The sequence below is a fragment of the Anomaloglossus baeobatrachus genome, chromosome 12 (assembly GCF_048569485.1).
Source record: "Anomaloglossus baeobatrachus isolate aAnoBae1 chromosome 12, aAnoBae1.hap1, whole genome shotgun sequence".
Classification (NCBI taxonomy): Eukaryota; Metazoa; Chordata; class Amphibia; order Anura; family Aromobatidae; genus Anomaloglossus; species Anomaloglossus baeobatrachus.
Window position 1 is genome coordinate 47,423,678 of NC_134364.1, and position 24,106 is coordinate 47,447,783.

A 24,106-nucleotide genomic window follows, 5' to 3' on the forward strand; every position below is an offset into this window, starting at 1 on the left:
CTCCTGACAAAGCAATAAACTGGCTAGGACTGGCTACCAGGGGGTGTATAAGCTCAGAAGGAGGAGCTACACTTTTAAGTGTAGTACTTTGTGTGTCCTCCGGAGGCAGAAGCTAAACACCCATGGTCTGGGTCTCCCAAAGGAACGATAAAGAAATCATCCTTTTAAAAGCATTTGAACATGATGATAGAGAAGGGTGACTTTAAGAGGACCAGAGGCGAAATCCATTTATAGCAGTGGCTCCTGTTTTAGCAAATTTGTTTTTGTATTGATAGACGTTCATTCACCCAAAATCTCCATAATTCCCCATCCAGTAAAAATCATAAGCACGTTGGGGGTTTTGCAAGACACAATGCCATTCATTGCCGCACCTTCCATATTATTAATGAGGCTACGTGTTACCTGGATGGTAGCGGACCAACCAGTCCTTACCTCCCCTGCTCAGTCTCCATTCACTTTTTTGGATCTAGCCAATTTATTGGATTGAATGGACATGAACAGGCCATTACGGTCACAGATCATGTACTTACTGAGCTGTAACGTCCACTTGTAAGCCCTTGAGGAGTGCTGGTGTTTCTCTCGATGTTTATCCTTCTCCAGATCTTTTGTGTGAGGAGACGTGATTCTTGCTGGTGATCGCATAATCTTCTGAGGCTTGGGGACAATTATGTGTTTAGATGGAGAGCACTTACTGGCGCTATCCACGGCAGAGAGGTCTTCGCTGTCACTGCTTTGCCCTGAAAATCATAACATTACCAATAATTAAACAATTTGTAATGTGGTAAAACATTCATTTAAAAAACAAAAAAAAAACAAAACACACAAAATGGACTTCTTCAAAATATTCCGAGGCGGTCATCAGAAGACAAGTACGGGCGACTTACCGATTCCATTCTTCTCAGATTTCAGTGAAGGATTTAGCCGCTTTGGTGTGCGCTTCTGCTTCTTGGCTAGTGCTCCAATGTTGCTGTCACTGATCCGTTTATGGCCTTAGAAATATAAAAAGAAAATTTCACCTATGATTCAATGAGAACATGCAGACCACATAATGGTAGAACCAGCAGAGAAGCGCGCTGCAGATGTCTGGGTAACGAGGTGTCATGGTCGCCATTAGTGTAAATAGGATAGATTACCTTTGTCCCGCATCTCGACTTCCTGAGCGGTTATGCTGCAGTTGCTAGATGTGGTGCTGGCTTCAAAGCCATTAGCGGACTCGCTCTCGCACAGGCCTTCTTGTGATTCCTCCGCCACACTATCCACCTCGATGGTAATGTCACTCTCGCTCTTTATACTGTGAGACTCGTCATGGCTCAGTGCAAGGGGAGAAGGCTCGGAATAAGTATGAGGTGGGAGGACCGCTGGCTGCAGCGTGGGGGAAAGTAAAGTCTGTGTGTCTGGCTCTGTTTTCAATATTACCATGTCCTCCTCCTTGTCTCTTTCATCAAAATCATCCAAGTCCACTTCATGACAAACCAGAGTTTCTGGTCCGATCATGGGCATTATATCCTCCTGCTCGTCTCTGTAGGAAATCGCTGTGCCTTCAGTCATTGGCATGTCATAGTCCTCCGTCCTAGTGCTCTGTACGTGTTCTAGCTCCGCGGTTAGAGAGGGCATCTCCTCGTTGGTATTCTGGACCAGCTCCTCCTTCATGGTGTTGATGGGTTCCAGAGCTTCACAGCTTTCTACCAGCTTCTCCTCCGCAGTAATGATGGGCAGCTCTGGTTCGCACTCTGTGCGCAGCTTTTTTTCAGGGGATGTTTGCTCCCCAGGTTTCCTTTTACAGCCTTTCTTCTCCTTCGTCGGTTGATCATTTGGAAGCTCCAATTCCTTTGGAATGAAGATAAACTCCCTACTCTGTAAGGAAGCAAATGCTGGAAAGTCCAACACTTCAGGCTCTACTTTTGGATCAACTATAGGTTCTACCTTGGGTTCTACCACCTTAGGTTCCACTTTGGGTTCTACCTTGGGCTCAATCTTGGGTTCCACTACGCTCTCTTCCATGGGGATTTGGAGGCTTTTTATGCTCTCCGCAATAGGCTCTTTTGCTTTGCTTCTTCTCCCTTTTTTTGGCAGATTTTCAGTCTCCTTGACTTCAACAATGTCTTCCGTCTGCTTGATGTAAGTCTGAACAATTTGTTCGCTTTCTTCCACCTCTGGCACTTCAGTCTCTGCTGGCTTTATTGGGCTCGTTTCCTGATTGCTGGCAGCACAAACAAGCGGTGCCGGTTCCTGCTCAATGATGGTTTCCACCAAGCTGTCCGTTTGCTCGGGCTCCTTTTCAACCGTCGGTAAAATCTCCTCCTTCACCGGTGACTTTTCGGCAGCCTCTTCTGACTCACTTTCCGACGTGGATGAATCTGGAATCAGAGTTATCAATCGTTACAAGGAAAGCCTCAGAATATGATCCGTAAATTGCTCTGAATATATAATATATCTCTATCGCCTGCTTATTTATATTGCCAGGGATATAAACTCACCATTGGAGCATCTGTCAGAGTCGTACATTCCTGAGTTTCTCCTTGTCCGCCTGCGTGCTGCTTGAAAAGGATATAAAGGCTAAGGATTAGTGGAGAAGTACAGCACATAGAGCAAGGACGTGCTAAACATGTTCCTAGAAGTGGCATCTAGCTGCCACTGAAGAAACAAAGAATTGGGTTAAAAGATTTCTTCACGCTCAATGCTTTTTCCCCAACATCATATGGTGTATGGCACCAGGACACCCCATACACAAGTCTGCTGTCAGATTCAATGGACTTTATTATGTAAGGACACCTTAAGAGCCAATTCAGACGATCAGAAGTGACCATACTTGTGTCCCACTGCGCCTGAACTTGCAGCCTCGTAAAGAAGGGAATTTTGTTACTTACCGTAAATTCCTTTTCTTCTAGCTCTTATTGGGAGACCCAGACGATTGGGTGTATAGCTACTGCCTCCGGAGGCCACACAAAGCATTACACTAAAAAGTGTAAGGCCCCTCCCCTTCTGGCTATACACCCCCCGTGGGATCACGGGCTGCTCAGTTTTAGTGCTAAAGCAAGAAGGAGGAAAGCCAATAACTGGTTTAAACAAATTCACTCCGAGTAACATCGGAGAACTGAAAACCGTTCAACATGAACAACATGTGTACCCGCAAACAAACCAAAAATCCCGAAGGACAACAGGGCGGGTGCTGGGTCTCCCAATAAGAGCTAGAAGAAAAGGAATTTACGGTAAGTAACAAAATTCCCTTCTTCTTCGGCGCTCTATTGGGAGACCCAGACGATTGGGACGTCCAAAAGCAGTCCCTGGGTGGGTAACAAAATACCTCAAGTTAGAGCTGCAAGACAGCCCTCCTCTACGAGGAGGCCACTGCCGCCTGCAGGACTCATCTACCTAGGCTGGCGTCCGCCGAAGCATAGGTATGCACCTGATAATGTTTGGTGAAAGTGTGCAAACTCGACCAGGTAGCTGCCTGGCACACTTGTTGAGCCGAAGCCTGGTGTCGTAATGCCCAGGACGCACCCACGGCTCTGGTTGAATGGGCCTTCAGCCCTGAAGGAACCGGAAGCCCCGCAGAACGGTAGGCTTCCAGAATTGGTTCTTTGATCCATCGAGCCAGGGTGGCTTTAGAAGCCTGCGACCCCTTGCGCTGGCCAGCGACAAGGACAAAGAGTGCATCAGAGCGGCGCAGGGGCGCCGTGCGGGAAATGTAGATTCTGAGTGCTCTCACCAGATCTAACAAATGTAAATCCATTTCATACCGGTGAACCGGATGAGGACAAAAGGAAGGTAAGGAGATATCCTGATTAATATGAAACGAGGATACTACCTTAGGGAGAAACTCCTGAATGGGGCGCAGCACTACCTTGTCCTGGTGGACCACCAGGAAGGGAGCCTTGGATGACAGCGCTGCTAGCTCAGACACTCTCCGAAGAGACGTGATCGCTACCAGAAAGGCCACTTTCCGTGATAGTCGAGAGAGTGAAACATCCGTCAGAGACTCGAAAGGCGGCTTCTGGAGAGCAACTAGTACCCTGTTCAGATCCCATGGATCTAACGGCCGCTCGTACGGGGGGACGATATGACCAAACCCCCTGCAGGAACGTGCGTACCTGCGGACGTCGTGCTAGACGCTTCTGAAAAAACACCAATAGCGCCGAGACTTGCCCTTTAAGGGAGCCGAGCGACAAGCCCTTTTCCAACCCAGATTGCAGGAAGGAAAGAAAAGTAGGCAATGCCAATGGCCAGGGGGACACTCCTTGTACAGCGCACCAGTAAAAGAAAATCTTCCACTTCCGTGGTAGATCTTAGCAGACGTGGGCTTCATAGCCTGTCTCATGGTGGCAACGACCCCTTGGGATAATCGTCATGAAAACCGGGACCTTGCTGTTGTGCCGATTCGTGAAACCCGTCCGGGTGCAGAGACCATTCTCCTGCGTCCACGCCCTGGTGACTGAGGAAGTCTGCTTCCCAGTTTTCTACGCCCGGGATGTGAACTGCGGATATGGTGTATGCTCTGTCTTCCACCCCTAGCAGAATCCGGCGGACTTCCTGGGAGGCTCGCCGACTGCGTAGTCCGCCTTGGTGGTTGATGTATGCCACCACTGTGGATTGTCCGACTGAATTCGGATCTGTTTGCCTTCCAGCCACTGCAGGAAGTCTTGCAGGGCAATATACACTGCCCAGAGCTCCAGACAATTGATCTGAAGAGTGGACTCCTCTGAAGAGAGTCCTTGATCGTCTGAGAAAGGGGGACGTTCCTGTGTAGGGACATCGACTTCCCCTCCCATTAGCGAAGAATGTTCTATTGAAGTGGACGCAGATGAAACTGCGTGAAAGGGACTGCCTCTGGATGGGGTGTCTCCTTGAAGGAGAGACAGCACCTCCGTCTGTAGTGACCGCTGTTTGTCCAGTGGAAGCTTCACCATCGCTGAGAGAGTGTGAAACCCCAAGCTAAGATATGCCAGCGATTGGGTTCAACTTTGAAAAGTTGAGGACCCACCCGAAACTCTGGGAAGTCTCCAGCGCCATGTTCAGGCTGTGTTGGCATGCCTCTTAAAAGAGTGCCTTGACAAGTAGATGGTCTAAGTAAGGGATCACAGGGTGACCCTGAGAGTGCGGGAGTGGTCCCACTGCTGCCATGAACTTGGTGAAAACCCGTGGGGCTGTCGCCAGACCGAAGGGTAGGGCTACGAACCGAAGATGCTCGTCTTCAATAACGAATCGTAGCAAACGCCGGTGCTCTGGAGCAATCGGCACGTGGAGATAAGCATCCTGATGTCTATTGATGCTAGGAAATCTCCTTGAGACATTGAGGCAATGACGGAGCGGAGGGATTCCATCCGGAACCGCCTGGTTTTCACGTGCTTGTTGAGCAGTTTAAGGTCCAGAACGGAACGGAAGGAGTCGTCCTATTTTGTCACCCCGACCAGATCGGAGTAAAAAGTGTCTCTTGTTCCTGAGGAGGAACCGGGATTACGACTCCTACTGCCTGCAGAAGAGCCTCGGCTCGGCCGGTGAGGAAGTTTTTGTGACAAACTGTCTCTCACCCACCGGCCATTGACCTGTGGCAGTTAAATGTCGCTAAAGCGGGGGAGTCTGCCACCGACCGCGGACGCGGAGAGAGAGGGCTGAAAGTCATGAGGAAACCGCCTTGGTAGCGGTTCCTCCGGCTGCCTTCTCCGGGCGTGATTGAGCCCGCCAGGAACCTGCGCCCCTCTGAGCCTTTTGAGTCCTGTTGGACGAGGGCAATTGGGACGTGCCCGAGCCTGGGAAGGACCGAAACCTCGACTGTCCCTTCTCCTGATGGGTCTTGTTTGATAGCTGGGGTAAGGAAGAATCCGTACCCTTGGACAGTTGAATGATTTAATCCAACCGCTCACGAAACAGTCTGTCACCAGATAAAGGCAATCTGGTTAAGCACTTTTGTGGAAGCAGCATCTGCTCCAATCCCTTAACACTAGGAGCGTAACAACACGGAGTTGGCGGACGCCACTGACGTACGGCTCGTAGAGTCCAGGACAGCATAAACAGCTTGAGTCGCAATGCCGACATTGCGAGGTGAAGGACGCTACTGCGGCCAAGATGTACATGTGACCGCGTCCCTCTGCGCAATACTAGCTGAAATAGCTTGGAGTGCCTCTATGGCTGCGAATGCCGGGGCAACCGACCCGCCGATAGCTTCATAGACAGATTGCAACCAGAGGGCTATCTGTCTGTCAATGGCATCTTTAAGTGAAGTCCCATCTTCCACTGCAACTATAGATCTAGCCGCAAGCCTGGAGATTGGGGGATCCACCCTTGGAGCGCTTGAGCACGTCAGGGGGGAAGAGACAACGCGTATCCTCAATACGGTTGGAGAAACGCTTATCGGGATAAGCGTGGTGTTCCTGGACTGCTTCTCTGGAGTCAGAGTGACCAGAAAAGTACTCAATATACGCTTGAGATACCGAAATAGGGATTTCTTCTGCTGTGAAGCTGACCCCTCCACTGGAGGAGTTGAGGGAGAAATACCCAACCTTCCATTGATGGACGCTATAAGATTATTCACTATAGCGTCACCATCCGGTGTATCCGGATTGAGAGCGGTCTCAGGATCAGAGTCCTGTTACATCACATTCCAGTAACTCATCAATCAACATTGCCCAAGGTCTGTCTGGACTGTTTTTTTTTGTTTTTTTTTTTTTGCTGTTGCTGTCTAGCCATCTAGGAGCATTAGCCAAGAATAGCGACCGTACAGTGCAATGTATAGCATACAAGCATGAAGTACAATAAACACTTCAGCACATGCAGTACAAGGAGCATAGAAAGCCTGTGCCTTGGCACCTTTGCTTTTCTGCTGCCGTTGTCTAGTTATTCAGGAGCATTAGCCAGGAAAAGCGACATACAGTGAATGTATAGCATACAAGCATGAAAGAAGGGAATTTTGTTACTTACCGTAAATTCCTTTTCTTCTAGCTCTTATTGGGAGACCCAGACGATTGGGGTATAGCGTATAGCTACTGCCCTCTGGAGGCCACACAAAGCACTACACTAAAAGTGCAAGGCCCCTCCCCCTCTGGCTATACCCCCCCCGTGGTATCACGGGTTCTCCAGTTTTAGTGCCAAAGCAAGAAGGAGGAAGCCAATAACTGGTTTAAACAAATTAACTCCGAATAACATCGGAGAACTGAAAAACCGTTCAACATGAACAACATGTGTACCCGCAAACAACAAAAAAACATCCCGAAGGACAACAGGGCGGGTGCTGGGTCTCCCAATAAGAGCTAGAAGAAAAGGAATTTACGGTAAGTAACAAAATTCCCTTCTTCTTCAGCGCTCTATTGGGAGACCCAGACGATTGGGACGTCCAAAAGCTGTCCCTGGGTGGGTAAAGAAATACCTCATGTTAGAGCTGCAAAACAGCCCTCCCCTACGGGGGTGTCACTGCCGCCTGCAGGACTCTTCTACCTAAGCTGGCATCCGCCGAAGCATAGGTATGCACCTGATAATGCTTGGTGAAAGTGTGCAGACTGGACCAGGTAGCTGCCTGGCACACCTGTTGAGCCGAAGCCTGGTGACGTAATGCCCAGGACGCACCCACGGCTCTGGTTGAGTGGGCTTTTAGCCCTGAAGGAACCGGAAGCCCCGCAGAACGGTAGGCCTCTAGAATTGGTTCTTTGATCCATCGAGCCAGGGTGGCTTTAGAAGCCTGCAATCCCTTGCGCGGACCAGCGACAAGGACAAAAAGTGCATCGGCACGGCGCATGGGCGCCGTGCGGGAAATGTAGATTCTGAGTGCTCTCACCAGATCTAGCAAACGTAAGTCCTTTTCATACCGGTGAACCGGATGAGGACAAAACGAAGGCAAGGATATATCCTGATTAAGATGAAAAGAGGATACGACCTTAGGGAGAAACTCCGGAATAGGGCGCAGCACTACCTTGTCCTGGTGGAACACCAGGAAAGGAGCCTTGGATGACAGAGCTGCCAGCTCAGACACTCGCCGAAGCGATGTGATCGCAACAAGAAACGCCACTTTCTGTGACAGCCGAGAAAAGGAAACTTCCTTCAGAGGCTCGAAGGGCGGCTTCTGGAGAGCAACTAGTACCCTGTTCAGATCCCATGGATCTAACGGCCGCTTGTACGGGGGCACAATATGACAGACCCCCTGCAGGAACGTGCGCACCTTAGAAAGACGTGCTAGACGCTTCTGAAAAAACACGGATAGTGCCGAAACTTGCCCTTTAAGGGAGCTGAGCGACAAGCCCTTTTCTAACCCCGATTGCAGGAAGGAAAGAAACTTGGGCAATGCAAATGGCCAGGGAGACACTCCCTGAGCAGAGCACCAGGATAAGAAAATCTTCCACGTTCTGTGGTAGATCTTAGCCGAATTCGACTTTCTAGCTTGTCTCATTGTGGCAACGACTCCTTGAGATAATCCTGCAGATGCTAGGATCCAGGACTCAATGGCCACACAGTCAGGTTCAGGGCCGCAGAATTCTGATGGAAAAACGGCCCTTGGGACAGTAAGTCTGGCCGGTCTGGCAGTGACCACGGTCGACCGATCGTGAGATGCCACAGATCCGGATACCACGACCTCCTCGGCCAGTCTGGAGCGACGAGTATGATGCGGCTGCACTCGGATCTGATCTTGCGTAGCACTCTGGGCAAGAGCGCCAGAGGCGGAAACACGTATGGGAGCTGAAACTGCGACCAATCTTGAACCAAGGCGTCTGCCGCCAGAGCTCTTTGATCGCGCGACCTCGCCATGAATGCCGGGACCTTGTTGTTGTGCCGGGATGCCATTAGGTCGACGTCCGGCACTCCCCAGCGGCGACAGATTTCCTGAAACACGTCCGGGTGAAGGGACCATTCCCCTGCGTCCATGCCCTGGCGACTGAGGAAGTCTGCTTCCCAGTTTTCTACGCCTGAGATGTGAACCGCGGATATGGTGGATGCTCTGTCCTCCACCCACATTAGAATGCGCCGGACTTCTTGGAAGGCTTGCCGACTGCGCGTCCCTCCTTGGTGGTTGATGTATGCCACCGCTGTGGAGTTGTCCGATTGGATTCGGATCTGCTTTCCTTCCAGCCACTGTTGGAAGGCCAGTAGAGCAAGATACACTGCTCTGATCTCCAGAACATTGATCTGAAGGATGGACTCCTGCGGAGTCCACGTCCCCTGAGCCCTGTGGTGGAGAAACACTGCTCCCCACCCAGACAGACTCGCATCTGTCGTGACTACTGCCCAGGATGGGGGCAGGAAGGATCTTCCCTGAGACAATGAGGTGGGAAGGAGCCACCATTGTAGGGAGTCCTTGGCCATCTGGGAAAGCGAGACTTTCCTGTCCAGGGACGTTGACTTCCCGTCCCATTGGCGGAGAATGTCCCATTGAAGTGGGCGCAGATGAAACTGCGCAAAGGGAACTGCTTCCATGGCTGCCACCATCTTCCCTAGGAAATGCATGAGGCGCCGCAAGGGATGCAACTGGCCCTGCAGAAGAGATTGCACCCCTGTCTGTAGGGACCGCTGCTTGTTCAGCGGAAGCTTCACTATCGCTGCCAGAGTATGAAACTCCATGCCAAGATACGTTAGTGATTGAGTCGGTGATAGGATCGACTTTGGAAAGTTGATGATCCACCCGAAAGACTGTAGGGTCTCCAGCGTAGCATTCAGGCTGTGCTGACATGCCTCTTGAGAGGGAGCTTTGACCAATAAATCGTCTAGGTAAGGGATCACCGAGTGTCCCTGAGAGTGCAAGACTGCTACCACCGCCGCCATGACCTTGGTGAAGACCCGTGGGGCTGTCGCCAGACCAAATGGCAGAGCTACGAACTGAAAATGGTCGTCTCCTATCACAAAACGTAGAAAACGTTGATGTTCTGTAGCAATTGGCACGTGGAGATAAGCATCTTTGATGTCTATTGAGGCAAGGAAGTCTCCTCTGGACATTGAGGCAATGACAGAACGCAGGGTTTCCATCCGGAACTTCCTGGCGTGCACATGTTTGTTGAGCCGTTTTAGGTCCAGAACAGGACGGAACGAGCCGTCCTTTTTTGGAACCACAAAGAGATTGGAGTAAAACCCTTGCCCTTGTTCCTGAGGAGGGACTGGGATCACCACTCCTTCCGCTCTTAGGGAGCCCACCGCCTGCAGCAGAGCATCTGCTCGGTCTGGATGTGGGGAGGTTCTGAAGAACCGAGCTGGAGGACGAGAATTGAACTCGATTCTGTACCCGCGAGACAAAATGTCCGTCACCCACCGGTCTTTGACCTGTGACATCCAAATGCCGGAAAAGCGGGAGAGCCTGCCCCCGACCGGCGATGCGGAGGGAGGGGGCTGGAAGTCATGAGGTAGCCGCTTTGGAAGCGGTACCTCCATTTGCTTTCTTGGGGCGCGTGTGAGCCCGCCACGAATCTGAGTTTCTTTGCGTCCTCTGAGTCCCTTTGTACGAGGTAAATGGTGTCTTGCCCGAACCTCGAAAGGACTGAAACCTCTGCTGCCACTTTTTCTGCTGAGGTTTGGTTGTTCTGGGTTGTGGTAAAGAGGAGTCTTTACCCCTAGACTGCTTAATGATATCAGCCAATGGCTCGCCAAACAGTCTATCTCTAGATAAAGGCAAACTGGTTAAACATTTTTTGGAACCAGCATCTGCTTTCCAGTCCTTTAACCACAAGGCTCTGCGCAAAACTACCGAATTGGCGGACGCCATTGAGGTGCGACTGGTAGATTCTAGGACCGCATTGATAGCGTAAGACGCAAACGCCAACATCTGCGTGGTAAGGTGCGCCACTTGCGGCACTGCTGGATGTATGATAGCATCCACTTTTGCTAAGCCAGCTGAAATAGCCTGGAGTGCCCATACGGCTGCGAATGCCGGAGCAAACGACGCGCCGATAGCTTCATAGACAGATTTTAACCAAAGGTCCATCTGTCTGTCATTGGCATCTTTAAGTGAAGCGCCATCCTCCACTGCAACTATGGACCTAGCTGCGAGTTTGGAAATCGGGGGGTCTACCTTTGGACACTGTGTCCAGCGCTTGACCACCTCAGGGGGGAAAGGGAAACGCGTATCTTTAGATCGTTTAGAGAAACGCCTTTCTGGGTGAGCATCGTGCTTCTGGATTGATTCTCTGAAGTCAGCGTGATCCAACAAAGCACTCAATTTACGCTTGGGATAAAGGAAACGAAACTTCTCCTGCTCCGCAGCCGCCTCTTCTGCTGAAGGGGCTGGGGGAGAAATATCCAACAGCCTATTGATGGCTGAGATAAGGTCGTTTACCATGGCATCCCCATCAGGGGTATCCAGGTTGAGAGGGGTTCCAGGAATGGATTCCTGATCACTCTCATCAGACACATCACAGGGAGACTGATTGCGCTGAGACCCTGAGCAGTGTGATGACGTCGAGGGTCTTTCCCAGCGAGCTCGCTTAGGGTGGCTGGGGCTATCATCTGACTCATAATCCTCGGCCTGTGAAGCCGGGGACTCCCCTGTGGGCTGGATTAATTCCAAGTGAGGGGGACCTGAGGACAGAGGCCTCGCCGTGCCCAAAGACTGAGCCCCATGCATAGATTGCAAGGTTTCAAGTATTTTTGCCATAGAGACAGACATATTATCAGCAAAAACTGCAAAGTCTGTCCCTGTCACCGGGGCAGGACTTACAGGCGTCTCAGCCTGGGTCACTCTCCCTCCTGACTCCGGCTGGCGAAGCAGCACCGGGTCGGAGCATTGCACACAATGGGGGTCATCGGAGCCTGCTGGTAGATTAGCCCCACATGCAGCACACGCAGTATACACAGCCCTAGCCTTGGCAGCCTTGCGTTTTGAGGATGGCATGTTGTTGCTTCCACAGAGTGATCTGGGAGATGCAGCCAGAAGCGACCTTACAGTGCAAGAAATACAATATCTCTATATCCTACACAGTACACCAATACACCGTGAGGCACTAGAGAGACCAGCACAGAAAAACCGCTTACCGCCCGCTTAAAAAGCGGGTGTGTGGTCGTCAGATAGCCCCTAGTCCAGGTCTCCCAGAGCCTTGCGTCCTTCCTCCAGCCAGACTGCATGTAATGGCTGCCGGCATCCTGAGAGAGAAGGGGGGCGGGCCCTGGGCGTTCCTGGCCAAGAGCGGGAAGCCTGCTTCCCTCTGTGCCTAGTGTGAGGGCTGGAGCATGTAAATCAGGCTCCAGCCCTCGTCGCTGCTAGCGAACAGCGTCTCTCCCCTACCCTGAATGACAGGGTGGGGGCGGGAACGAATCGGAGCTGCCGGCGTCCTAGGCCCAAAAAGCCGGGGACTCAATTTATAACCGCCGCCGCCGTAAAAGCGCGGACGGCGGATCCCCGGCGCACCACAAGTCACAGCAGCGCCGCCCGGTCCAGAGGGGGTCGGCGCTGCGTTCCCATACACAAACAATCCCCCAGTAATCTGTAGGGACACTAGCTCCAACGTTGCGGTCCCCGGCGCACTACAACACCCAGCCAGCCCGGAGTGTGTCTGTGCCTGCCGGGGACACAGAGTACCTGTATGATGCAGGGCCTGTCCCTGATCGTACTCCTGCTCCGTCTCCATCAGGTTCTAATGGGTCTGTGGATGGAGCCCGGCGTCAGAGCTGAGAGGCCGGCAGGATCCCACTTCCACAGAGCCCTACCAGGGGATGTGGAAGGAAAACAGCATGTCAGGCTCCAGCCCTGTACCAGCAATAGGTACCTCAACCTTACAACACCATCCAGGGGTGAGAAGGGAGCATGCTGGGGACACTATATGTGTCCTCTTTTCTTCCATCCGAAATAGTCAGCAGCTACTGCTGACTAAAATCTGTGGAGCTATGCATGGAATGTCTGACCTCCTTCGCACACAAAGCTAAAACTGGAGAACCCGTGATACCACGGGGGGGGGTATAGCCAGAGGGGGAGGGGCCTTGCACTTTTAGTGTAGTGCTTTGTGTGGCCTCCAGAGGGCAGTAGCTATACGCTATACCCCAATCGTCTGGGTCTCCCAATAGAGCGCTGAAGAAATAACCACTGCAGCACATGCAATCCAAGCAGCATTGAAAGCTTGTGCCTTAGCACCCTTGCTTTTCTGCTGCTGTTGTCTAGTCATCAAGGAGCATTAGCCAGGAAAAGCGACATACAGTGAATGTATTAGCATGAAAATAAACTCTGCAGTACATGCAATCCAAGCAGCATTGAAAGCTTGTGCCTTAGCACCATTGCTGTTTGCTGCCGCTGTCTAGCCATCTAGGCGGGTAGACAGCCAAGAATAGCCCTTACAGTGCAATGTAAAGCATACAAGCATAAAGGACACATGACACTGCAGCACATGCAAGACAAGCAGCATATAGAGCCTGTGCTTTAGCACCCCTGATCTTTTGCTGCTGTTTCTAGGTCTGCATCCTGAATAGCGACCGTACAAAAGTACAACAGGACACTTCGGCATTAGTGGGTCAGCACTTTAGTTGCCGCTTACCGCCCGCACAAAAGCGGGTGTGTGGCGCCGGAATCCTGTGCTGGTAGCTCAGCGCTTGTCTCCGTTTTCCCGCTCTGCGTGCCGGAATGGCTGCCGGCGTCCAGAGGAGAGGGGCGGGCCGAGGGCGTGCCCGAGACAAGAGCGGGAACCCGGCGCCCACTGTGTCTAGTGAAGGGGGCTGGAGAATGCAAATAAGGCTCCAGCCCTCGGCGCTGCTATAGAACAGCGTCTCTCCCTTTCCCTGAGTGACAGGGTGGGGGCGGGAACGAAGCGGCGCTAGGCCGCAAAAGCCGGGGACTAAAGTTAGAAGCGCCGCCGCCGTAAAAGCGCGGTCGGCGCGTCCCCGGCGCACTACAAGTCGCAGCTGCGCCGCCGCTCCAGGGGCGGTCGGCGCGGCGGTCCCCACACGTAAAGTCCCCCAGTAATCTGCAGGGACTATAAGCCCAGCGCACAGCGCTACAGTCCCCGGCGCACTAGCACACCCAGCAAGCCTGGAGTGTGCGTGGCCTGCCATACGGGGACACAGAGTACCTGACAGTTGCAGGGCCTTGTCCCTGAACGGCACTCCCGCTCCACATCCAGCAGGTTCTATGGGTCTGTGGATGGAGCCCGGCCTCAGGGCTTGGTGGCCGGAAAGATCCCACTTCCTCAGAGCCCCTCAGGGGGATGGGGAAGGAAAACAGCATGTGGGCTCCAGCCTCCGTACCAGCAATAGGTACCTCAACCTTACAAACCGCAAGTGGGGTGAGAAGGGAGCATGCTGGGGGCCCTAGTATGGGCCCTCTTTTCTTCCATCCGATATAGTCAGCAGCTACTGCTGACTAAACAGTGGAGCTTATGCATGGATGTGTGCCTCCTTCGCACAAAGCTTGAAAACTGAGCAGCCCGTGATCCCACGGGGGGTGTATAGCCAGAAGGGGAGGGGCCTTACACTTTTTAGTGTAATGCTTTGTGTGGCCTCCGGAGGCAGTAGCTATACACCCAATCGTCTGGGTCTCCCAATAGAGCGCCGAAGAAAATATCTTTTAGTCTGTCTCCGGCTTTCTCATATGTAAGATAAATAAAAATACTGATGGTGATTTCCAGATCTTCTAGCATAGCATTTTATTGTATAATATTATATATATATATATATATATATATATATATATATAAGTGTAGCTCCTCTGAGCCTATACACCCCCTGGTGAGCCAGTCACAGCCAGTTTAGTGCAAAAGCTGAAGGAGAATAGCCACCCACAAGTAGAACAGAGTAAGAACCGGAACAACCGGAGACTCTGTCCACGACAACAGCCGGTGAAAACACGCGGAACAAGGAAATAGCCAACAGGCAACAGGGAGGGTGCTGGGTCTCCCAATACGGAACTATAAGAAAAAGAATTTACGGTAAGTAAACAAAATTTTCTTTTTCTTTATCGTTCCTTTGGGAGACCCAGACCTTGGGACGTTCCAAAGCAGTCCCTGGGTGGAAAATAAACAGAAAAACTAAGAAGTAGGCAGAACCTAACTTCACAAATGGGCGACCGCCGCCTGAAGGATGCGTCTGCCCAAGCTCGCATCTGCCGAAGCATGAGCATGCACTTGGTAGTGCTTCGAAAAGGTATGCAGGCTAACCCAAGTGGCAGCCTGACAGACTTGTTGAGCCGTAGCCTGGTGCCTAAAAGCCCAAGAGGCACAGACAGCTCTGGTCGAGTGTGCTTTGATCCCCGGCGGGGGAGGCGCCTGCGTACTCTGGTAGGCGTCCGAGATGGTCGACCTAATCCAACGGACTAAGGTCGGCTTAGAAGCAGGGAGGCCCTTGCGCCGACCTGTGATTAGCACAAAAAGAGAGAGGTGCACCGCCTAAGCGCAGCGGTGCGAGGCACATAGATCCGGAGAGCACGCACCAGATCTAGAGTATGTAGAGCTTTTTCAAAGCGATGAACAGGGGCCGGACAGAAGGAAGGTAAGGTAATGTCCTGGTTAAGGTGGAAAGGAGAGACCACCTTAGGAAGGACGTCCGGAGTCGGACGGAGAACCACCTTGTCTTGATGAAAAACTAAAAAAGGTGACTCCGAGGAGAGCGCAGCCAAATCAGAGACTCTCCTGAGAGAAGTTATGGCAACCAGAAAGGCCACTTTCTGTGAAAGACGGTACAAAGAAACCTCCCTAAGAGGCTCAAAGGGGGGTTTCTACAAGACCGTGAGGACCAAGTTAAGGTCCCAGGGCCGCCGGTAAGGCGGAATGATGTGAGACGCGCCCTGCATGAAAGTGCGGACCTGAGCCAGCCGAGCGAGACGCTGCTGGAACAGAACTGACAGAGCCGAAACTTGTCCCTTGAGAGAGTTGAGGGACAGTCCTAGCTGCAGACCGGACTGTAGAAAAGACAGAAGGGTCAGCAAAGAGAATGGCCAAGGAGGATGGCCGGTAGAGCGACACCAGGACAGGAAAATTTTCCAAGTCCTGTGATAGATCTTAGAGGAGGAAGACTTACGGGCCAGAGTCATAGTGGAGATGACTTCAGGGGGAATACCAGAAGCCGTCAAAATCCAGGACTCAAGAGCCACGCCGTCAATTTGAGGGCCGCAGAATTCGGGCGGAAGAACGGACCTTGCGAGAGTAGGTCTGGACGGTCCGGGAGATGCCACAGCATCTCTACGGACAGTTGGAGCAGGTCCGGATACCAAGCTCGCCTGGGCCAGTCCGGTGCAATGAGTATGACTCGACGACCCTCCATTCTGATCTTGCGCAGGACTCTGGGCAAGAGAGCTAGAGGGGGAAACACGTAGGACAGACTAAACTGGGACCAATCCTGAACCAGATCGTCCGCGGCGAAGGCCTGAGGATCGTGGGAGCGAGCCACGTAAACAGGAACTTTGTTGTTGTGACGGGATGCCATTAGGTCCACGTCCAGAGTGCCCCATTTGCGGCAGATCGACTGAAATACTGCCGGGTGCAGGGACCACTCGCCACCGTCCACGCTTTGACGGCTGAGATAATCTGCCTCCCAGTTGTCCACGCCTGGGATGTGGACTGCGGATATGGTGGACCTGGAGTCCTCCGCCCATTGAAGAATGCGTTGTACCTCCATCATTGCCAGGCGGCTGCGTGTCCCGCCTTGATGGTTGATGTAGGCAACCGCTGTCGCGTTGTTTGACTGGACTCGAATGTGCCTGCCCGCCAGCAGGTGGTGAAATGCTAGGAGAGCTAGAAACACGGCTCTGTTTTCCAGCACATTGATTGAAAAGGCTGACTCGGACGGAGTCCAAGTGCCCTGTGCTCTGTGGTGGAGACATACAGCTCCCCAGCCGGATAGGCTGGCATCCGTGGTGAGAATCACCCAGGACGGGGCCAGGAAGGAGCGCCCTTGGGACAGGGAGAGGGGCCGAAGCCACCACTGAAGAGAGCTCTTGGTCCGTGGCGACAGAGCCACTGACTTGTGTAAGGAGGAAGGCCGCTTGTCCCAACAGCGGAGAATGTCCAGCTGCAGGGGGCGCAGATGGAACTGGGCAAAGGGAACAGCCTCCATGGATGCCACCATTTGACCCAGCACCTGCATCAGACGCCTGAGGGTATAACGGCGGGGCCTCAGGAGAGAGCGCACCGCCAACTGGAGTGACAGCTGTTTGTCTAAGGGCAACTTCACAAGTGCCGGCAGAGTCTCGAACTGCATTCCTAGGTACGTGAGACTCAGGGTCGGAGTCAGAGTGGATTTGGGCAGATTGACAAGCCACCCGAATTGGGCTAGAGTGGCGAGAGTGAGCGAGACACTCCGCTGACAGTCTGCGCTGGATGAAGCCTTGACTAGAAGGTCGTCCAGGTAAGGAATCACTGTCAACCCCTGGAGGTGCAGAACCGCAACCACTGCTGCCATGACCTTGGTGAATACCCGAGGGGCCGTGGCTAACCCGAAGGGGAGAGCCACGAATTGGAAATGTTCCTCTCCGATTGCAAAACGTAGCCAACGCTGGTGTGAGACTGCAATTGGCACATGTAGATAGGCATCTCTGATGTCGATGGACGCCAGGAAATCGCCTTGGGTCATTGAGGCAATGACTGATCGCAGAGACTCCATGCGAAAGTGCCGCACCCGAACATGCTTGTTGAGAAGCTTGAGATCCAGGATGGGCCGAAAGGTACCGTCCTTTTTGGGAACCAGGAAGAGGTTGGAGTAAAAACCTCTGAACCGTTCCCGGGCGGGAACTGGTACAATTACTCCGTTGGCCTGCAATGCTGCCACGGCCTGAGAGAAGGCGGCGGCCTTGGAGCAGAGGGGAGTTGAGAGAAAAAATCTGTTTGGCTGTTTGGCGGGCTGGAAGAGAATTCTATCCTGTAGCCGTGAGAAATGATATCTCTCACCCACTGATCGGAGACCTGTTGAAACCAAGCGTCGCCAAAGTGGGAGAGCCTGCCACTGACTAAGGACGTTGCTGGAGCGGGCAGAGAGTCACGAGGAGGCTGCCTTAGTGGCAGGACCTCCTGCGGTCTTCTGTGGACGCGCTCTTGAGCGCCAGCTGGATTTCTGATCCTTAGCTGAGTTAGCGGACGAGGCAGAGGGCTTAGAGGACGACCAGTTGGAGGAACGAAAGGAGCGAAACCTCGACTGAATCCTACCCTGGGCAGGTTTCCTGGTCTTGGTTTGTGGCATGGAAGTACTCTTCCCGCCAGTAGACTCCTTAATAATTTCATCCAGCTGTTCACCGAACAGCCGGGAACCAGCAAAAGGGAGCCCAGCAAGGTACTTCTTTGAAGAAGCATCTGCCTTCCACTCTCGAAGCCACAAGATCCTGCGGATAACGAGGGAATTAGCCGAAGCCACCGCAGTGCGGTGAGAAGCCTCTAGCATGGCAGACATGGCATAAGAAGAAAAAGCTGAAGCATGAGAAGTTAAGGCAACCATCTCGGGCATAGATTCCCTGATGAGGGAATGCATCTCCTCTAGAGAAGCAGAGATGGCTTTGAGGGCCCACACTGCTGCAAAAGTTGGGGAAAACGCGGCCCCCGCCGCTTCATACACGGATTTGGCCAGAAGGTCAATCTGACGGTCAGTGGCATCCTTAAGGGAAGTGCCATCAGCCACCGACACAACGGTCCGGGCTGAGAGCCTAGACACCGGAGGGTCTACCTTTGGGAAGTGAGACCACTCCTTGACCACCTCAGGTGGAAAGGGAAAACGGTCATCAGAACCACGCTTTGGGAAGCGTTTCTCAGGACAGGCCCTTGGTTTGGTCACAGCGGTCTGAAAACTGGAGTGGTTAAAGAACACACTCTTTACTCTCTTAGGCGAGGTAAACTGGTGCTTTTCTGCCAGAGAGGGTTGCTCCTCTGATACTGGAGGGTTGAGATCCAGTACAGAATTAATGGAAGCAATCAAGTCACTAAGTTCTGAGTCACCCTCGGAAACATCAATGGGGCACATGGAGTTAGCCTCTGAGCCCCCTGTAAAGGCATCCTCCTCATCCTACGAGTCCTCAACCCTTGAATCAGAGCCGCGGGATGAGGGGGTGAGAGGAAACCTTGCAGCGCCTCTTAGGAGGACGGGGTCTGTGCCCTGATGATGAATCCTCTGTGCGCTTCAGTGGACGGAGGTCAGAGGATAGGGATCCTAAAGGACCCTTAGCAAGAGCATTAGAGGCAGCCTGTGAAGGGGGCTGATGCATATTCATCAAAGTCCTGGACAGAAGTCCCATGGACTCAGCAAATGACTGGGAGATAGACCTAGAGAAGGACTCTACAAAGGCCGGGGGTTCAGCCACAGGTGCAGAAGCAGCCTGAGAGACCACTGGGGGTGAGACTCCAGGCTGCGGCACCTCCAAGTTAGAGCAGACATCACAATGTGGATAGGTGCTCGGTTCAGGCAGCAGGAGCTTACATGCAGCGCATGCAGTATAAAGCTTTGGAGCCTTGCTCCTCGTGTGAGACATGCTGCTGGAGTGGGGAAAACAGCTTCTACAAAGAGAATGAACCCCAGGGAGTATATTCAGAGGTCCACAACCAGAGACCGGCTGTGGCTTACCAGACCGCCGGAAGCGGTGTTGTGTGCCCTCCAGATCCCGAAGCCCGGGCCCCCAATGCCCAGCACCTCAGCAGGGATGCAGAGTGCAGGATGTCCCAGCGCAGAGTGAACCCTGTCCAAGAAAATGGCCGCTGAAGCTAAGAGAGGGGGCGGGACGGGGGCGTCCCTGTAGGAAAGCGGGATCTGGAGGGCCATAGAGGCCTGCAGGGGGGGGGGGGAGTCACGCACAAGCAGTGGGGAGTGTCCCTCCCCTGTGCAGGACGGCCGCCGGGAGGAGCCGTGCCTGTTCCTCTGCATGAATGACATGCGAGGGCAGGTAACAGAAACTAGGCCTCTGGCGAAGCCGGGGTCTAAATTTGAGCAGCGAGGCCGACGCGCAGGCACCCTCGGCGCGGTTCTCGGGGGAAAAGCCAGAAGACCCGCCGGAAATGTCAAAACAAATACAGCAAACACACTCTCCCCACACAATAAAGGACAGGGACCCCCAACATATGAACGTCTCAGGTACTTAGCTGCTGAGACGCAGGGCCAGGTCCCTGGGGATGAGTGCTCCGGTCCAGCAGGGTCCTCAAGGGGCTGTGGACGGAGACCGGTCTCCTGCCAGGCATGAAGACCGCGCTGGCTACCACTTCAATCCAGAGCCCAGGAGGGATGGTGAAGGAGCACGGCATGTAAGGCTCCAGCCTTGGAAATCAGCCTTACAACACCACCGACACAGTGGGGTGAGAAGGGATATGCCGGGAGTCCAGACGTGGACCCGCACTTCTCAATCTTTTTCCAAAAAAGAAAAAAAAATCATATGAGAATGCATGTGTGGATATATGTCCTCCTGAACACAAAGCGATAAACTGGCTGTGACTGGCTCACCAGGGGGTGTATAGGCTCAGAGGGAGGAGCTACACTTTTAGGTGTAGTACTTTGTGTGTCCTCCGGAGGCAGAAGCTAAACACCCAAGGTCTGGGTCTCCCAAAGGAACGATAAAGAAAGAAGGGAATTTTGTTACTTACCGTAAATTCCTTTTCTTCTAGCTCTTATTGGGAGACCCAGACGATTGGGGTATAGCTACTGCCCTCCGGAGGCCACACAAAGCACTACACTAAAAAGTGCAAGGCCCCTCCCCCTCTGGCTATACCCCCCCGTGGTATCACGGGTTCTCCAGTTTTAGTGCCAAAGCAAGAAGGAGGAAGCCAATAACTGGTTTAAACAAATTAACTCCGAATAACGTCGGAGAACTGAAAAACCGTTCAACATGAACAACATGTGTACCCGCAAACAACCAAGAAATCCCGAAGGACAACAGGGCGGGTGCTGGGTCTCCCAATAAGAGCTAGAAGAAAAGGAATTTACGGTAAGTAACAAAATTCCCTTCTTCTTCAGCGCTCTATTGGGAGACCCAGACGATTGGGACGTCCAAAAGCTGTCCCTGGGTGGGTAAAGAATACCTCATGTTAGAGCTGCAAAACAGCCCTCCCCTACGGGGATGTCACTGCCGCCTGCAGGACTCTTCTACCTAAGCTGGCATCCGCCGAAGCATAGGTATGCACCTGATAATGTTTGGTGAAAGTGTGCAGACTCGACCAGGTAGCTGCCTGGCACACCTGTTGAGCCGAAGCCTGGTGTCGTAGCGCCCAGGACGCACTCACGGCTCTGGTTGAATGGGCTTTCAGCCCTGAAAGAACCGGAAGCCCTGCAAAACGGTAGGCTTCCAGAATTGGTTCTTTGATCCATCGAGCCAGGGTGGCTTTAGAAGCCTGCAACCTCTTGCGCGTACCAGCGACAAGGGCATCGGAACGGCGTACGGGCGCCGTGCGGGAAATGTAGATTCTGAGTGCTCTCACCAGATCTAGCAAACGTAAATCATTCTCATACCGGTGAACCGGATGAGTGCAAAAGGACGGTAAGGAGATATCCTGATTAAGATGAAACGAGGATACTACCTTAGGGAGAAACTCCGGAATGATGCGCAGCACTACCTTGTCCTGGTGAAACACCAGGAAGGGAGCCTTGGATGACAGAGCTGCCAGCTCAGACACTCGCCGAAGCGATGTGATCGCAACGAGAAACGCCACCTTCTGTGACAGGCGAGAAAAGGAAACTTCCTTCAGAGGCTCGAAAGGCGGCTTCTGGAGAGCAACTAGAACCCTGTTCAGATCCCATGGATCCAACGGCCGCTTGTACAGGAGTACGATATGACAAACCCCCTGCGGGAACGTGCGCACCTTAGAAAGACGTGCTAGACGCTTCTGAAAAAACACGGATAGTGCTGAGACTTGCCCTTTGAGGGAGTCTAGCGACAAGCCCTTTTCTAACTCCTATTGTAGGAAGGAAAGAAAGATAGGCAATGCAAATGGCCAGGGAGACACTCCCTGAGTAGAGCACCAGATTAAGAAAATCTTCCACGTTCTGTGGTAGATCTTAGCAGACGTGGGCTTCCTAGCCTGTCTCATGGTGGCAACGACCCCTTGGGATAATCCTGAAGACGCTAGGATCCAGGACACACAAGCCACACAGTCAGGTTCAGGGCCGCAGAATTCCGATGGTGAAAACGGCCATTGAGACAGTAAGTCTGGTCGGTCTGGTAGTGACCCCGGTCGGCCGACCGTGAGATGCCACAGATCCGGGTACCACGATCTCCTCGGCCAGTCTGGTGCGACGAGTATGACGCGGCTGCAATCGGATCTGATTTTTGCGCAGTACTCTGGGCAAGAGTGCCAGAGGTGGAAACACATATGTGAGCCGGAACTGCGACCAATCTTGCACTAAGGCGTCTGCCGCCAGAGCTCTGTGATCGCGCGATCGTGCCATAAATGCCGGGACCTTGTTGGTGTGCCGAGACGCCATTAGGTCGACGTCCGGCCCCCCCCCAGCGGCAACAGATTTCCTGAAACACGTCCGGGTGAAGGGACCATTCCCCCGCGTCCATGCCCTGGCGACTGAGGAAGTCTGCTTCCCAGTTTTCTACGCCCGGGATGTGAACTGCGGATATGGTGGATGCTGTGTCCTCCACCCACATGAGGATTCGCTGGACTTCCTGGAAGGCTGCTGACTGCGTGTCCCTCCTTGGTGGTTGATGTATGCCACCGCTGTGGAGATGTCCGACTGGATTCGGATCTGCTCCCTTCTAGCCACTTTTGGAAAGCTAATAGGGTAAGATACCCTGCTCCGATTTCCAGCACATCGAACTGAAGGGTGGACTCCTGCTGAGTCCACGTCCCCTGAGCCATGTGGCGGAGACAAACTGCTCCCCACCCTGACAGACTCGTATCTGTCGTGACCACTGCCCAGGATGGGGGCTATGGCAATGAGGTGGGAATAAGCCACTATTGCAGAGAGTCCTCGGCCGTCAGGGAAAGGGAGACTTCCCGTCCAGGGAGGTTGACTGCCCATCCCATTGGCGGAGAATGTCCCATTGCCGTTGGCGCAGATGAAACTGCGCAAAGAGAACTGCCTCGATGGCTGCCACCATCTTCCTTAGGAAGTGCATGAGGCGCCTTAAGGGGTGCGACTGGCCTTGAAGGAGAGACTGCACCTCTGTCCGCAGTGAACGCTGCTGGTTCAGCGGAAGCTTCACTATGGCTGATAGAGTATGAAACTCCATGCCGAGATACGTTAGTGATTGAGTCGGAGACAGATTTGACCTTGCCAAATTGATGATCCACTCGAAAGTCTGGAGAGTCTCCAGCGTAACATTCAGGCTGCGTTGGCATGCCTCGAGGGAGGTTGCTTTGACGAGTAGATCGTCCAAGTACGGAATCACCGGGTGTCCGTGAGAGTGCAAGACTGCTACCACTGCTGCCATGACCTTGGTGCCCACCCGTGGGGCTGTCGCCAGACTGAATGGCAGAGCTACGAACAGAAGATGTTCGTCTCCTATCACAAAACGTAGAAAACGTTGGTGCTCCGTAGCAATTGGCACGTGGAGATAGGCATCTTTGATGTCTGTTGAGGCAAGGAAGTCTCCTCGAGACATTGAGGCAATGACGGATCGGAGGGATCCCATCCGGAACCGCCTGGCGTTCGCATGCTCGTTGAGCAGTTTCAGAACCAGAACAGGACGGAAGGAACCGTCCATTTTTGGAGCCACAAAGAGATTGGAGTACAAACCCTCGCCCTCGTTCCTGAGGGGGGACAGGGATCACCACTCCTTCTGCTCTTAGAGCGTCCACCGCCTGCAGCAGGGCATCTGCTCGGTGGAGAGGTGGGGCCGTTCTGAAGAATGGAGTCGGAGGACGAGAACAGAACACTGTCCTGTGCACGTGAGCACAATGTCCGTCACCCACCGGTCAGTGACCTGTGGCAGCTAAATGTCGCCAAAGGCGGGGGAGTCTGCCATCAACCGCGGATGCGGAGAGAGAGAGAGAGAGCTGAGAGTCCTGAGGAGACCGCCTTGGTAGCGGTTCCTCAGACTGCCTTCCTTGGGCGAGATTGAGCCCGGCCGGAATCTGAGCCCGTCTGAGGTTTTGTAGCCCTTTTGCACGAGGACAATTGGGACCTGCCGGAGCTTGGGAAGGACCGAAACCTCGACTGTACTTTTAGGACAGTATTAACAGGGTAAGTCGCAGTGCAGACATTGCGGGGTTACGGACGCCTCTGCGGTACAGATGTCCCTGCTCAAGGTCAGCTGCGCAAGAACAGCAGAAAAGGTTAGGTTGCCAATACGGCTGTGGATGCCGGAGCAACCGAC

The 24,106-nt window shown here is 53.1% G+C and overlaps 1 protein-coding gene across 5 annotated transcripts in view; it reads right to left on the reverse strand.

Annotated features, from left to right (window-relative positions):
• The window catches only part of ARID4A (AT-rich interaction domain 4A), a 244,604-nt gene that overhangs the window by 32,724 nt on the left and 187,774 nt on the right, over positions 1–24,106 (reverse strand). For 3 of the 5 annotated variants that reach the window (XM_075329592.1, XM_075329591.1, XM_075329594.1), the window contains exons 20-23: positions 2,478–2,537; positions 1,134–2,357; positions 885–989; positions 531–737 (exon numbers count right to left, since the gene is read on the reverse strand). In XM_075329592.1, the coding sequence (XP_075185707.1) occupies positions 531–737; positions 885–989; positions 1,134–2,357; positions 2,478–2,537 (1,596 nt within the window). The remainder of the gene's footprint in view (positions 1–530; positions 738–884; positions 990–1,133; positions 2,358–2,477; positions 2,538–24,106) is intronic. The other 2 variants (XM_075329593.1, XM_075329595.1) reach the window with 1 other exon arrangement.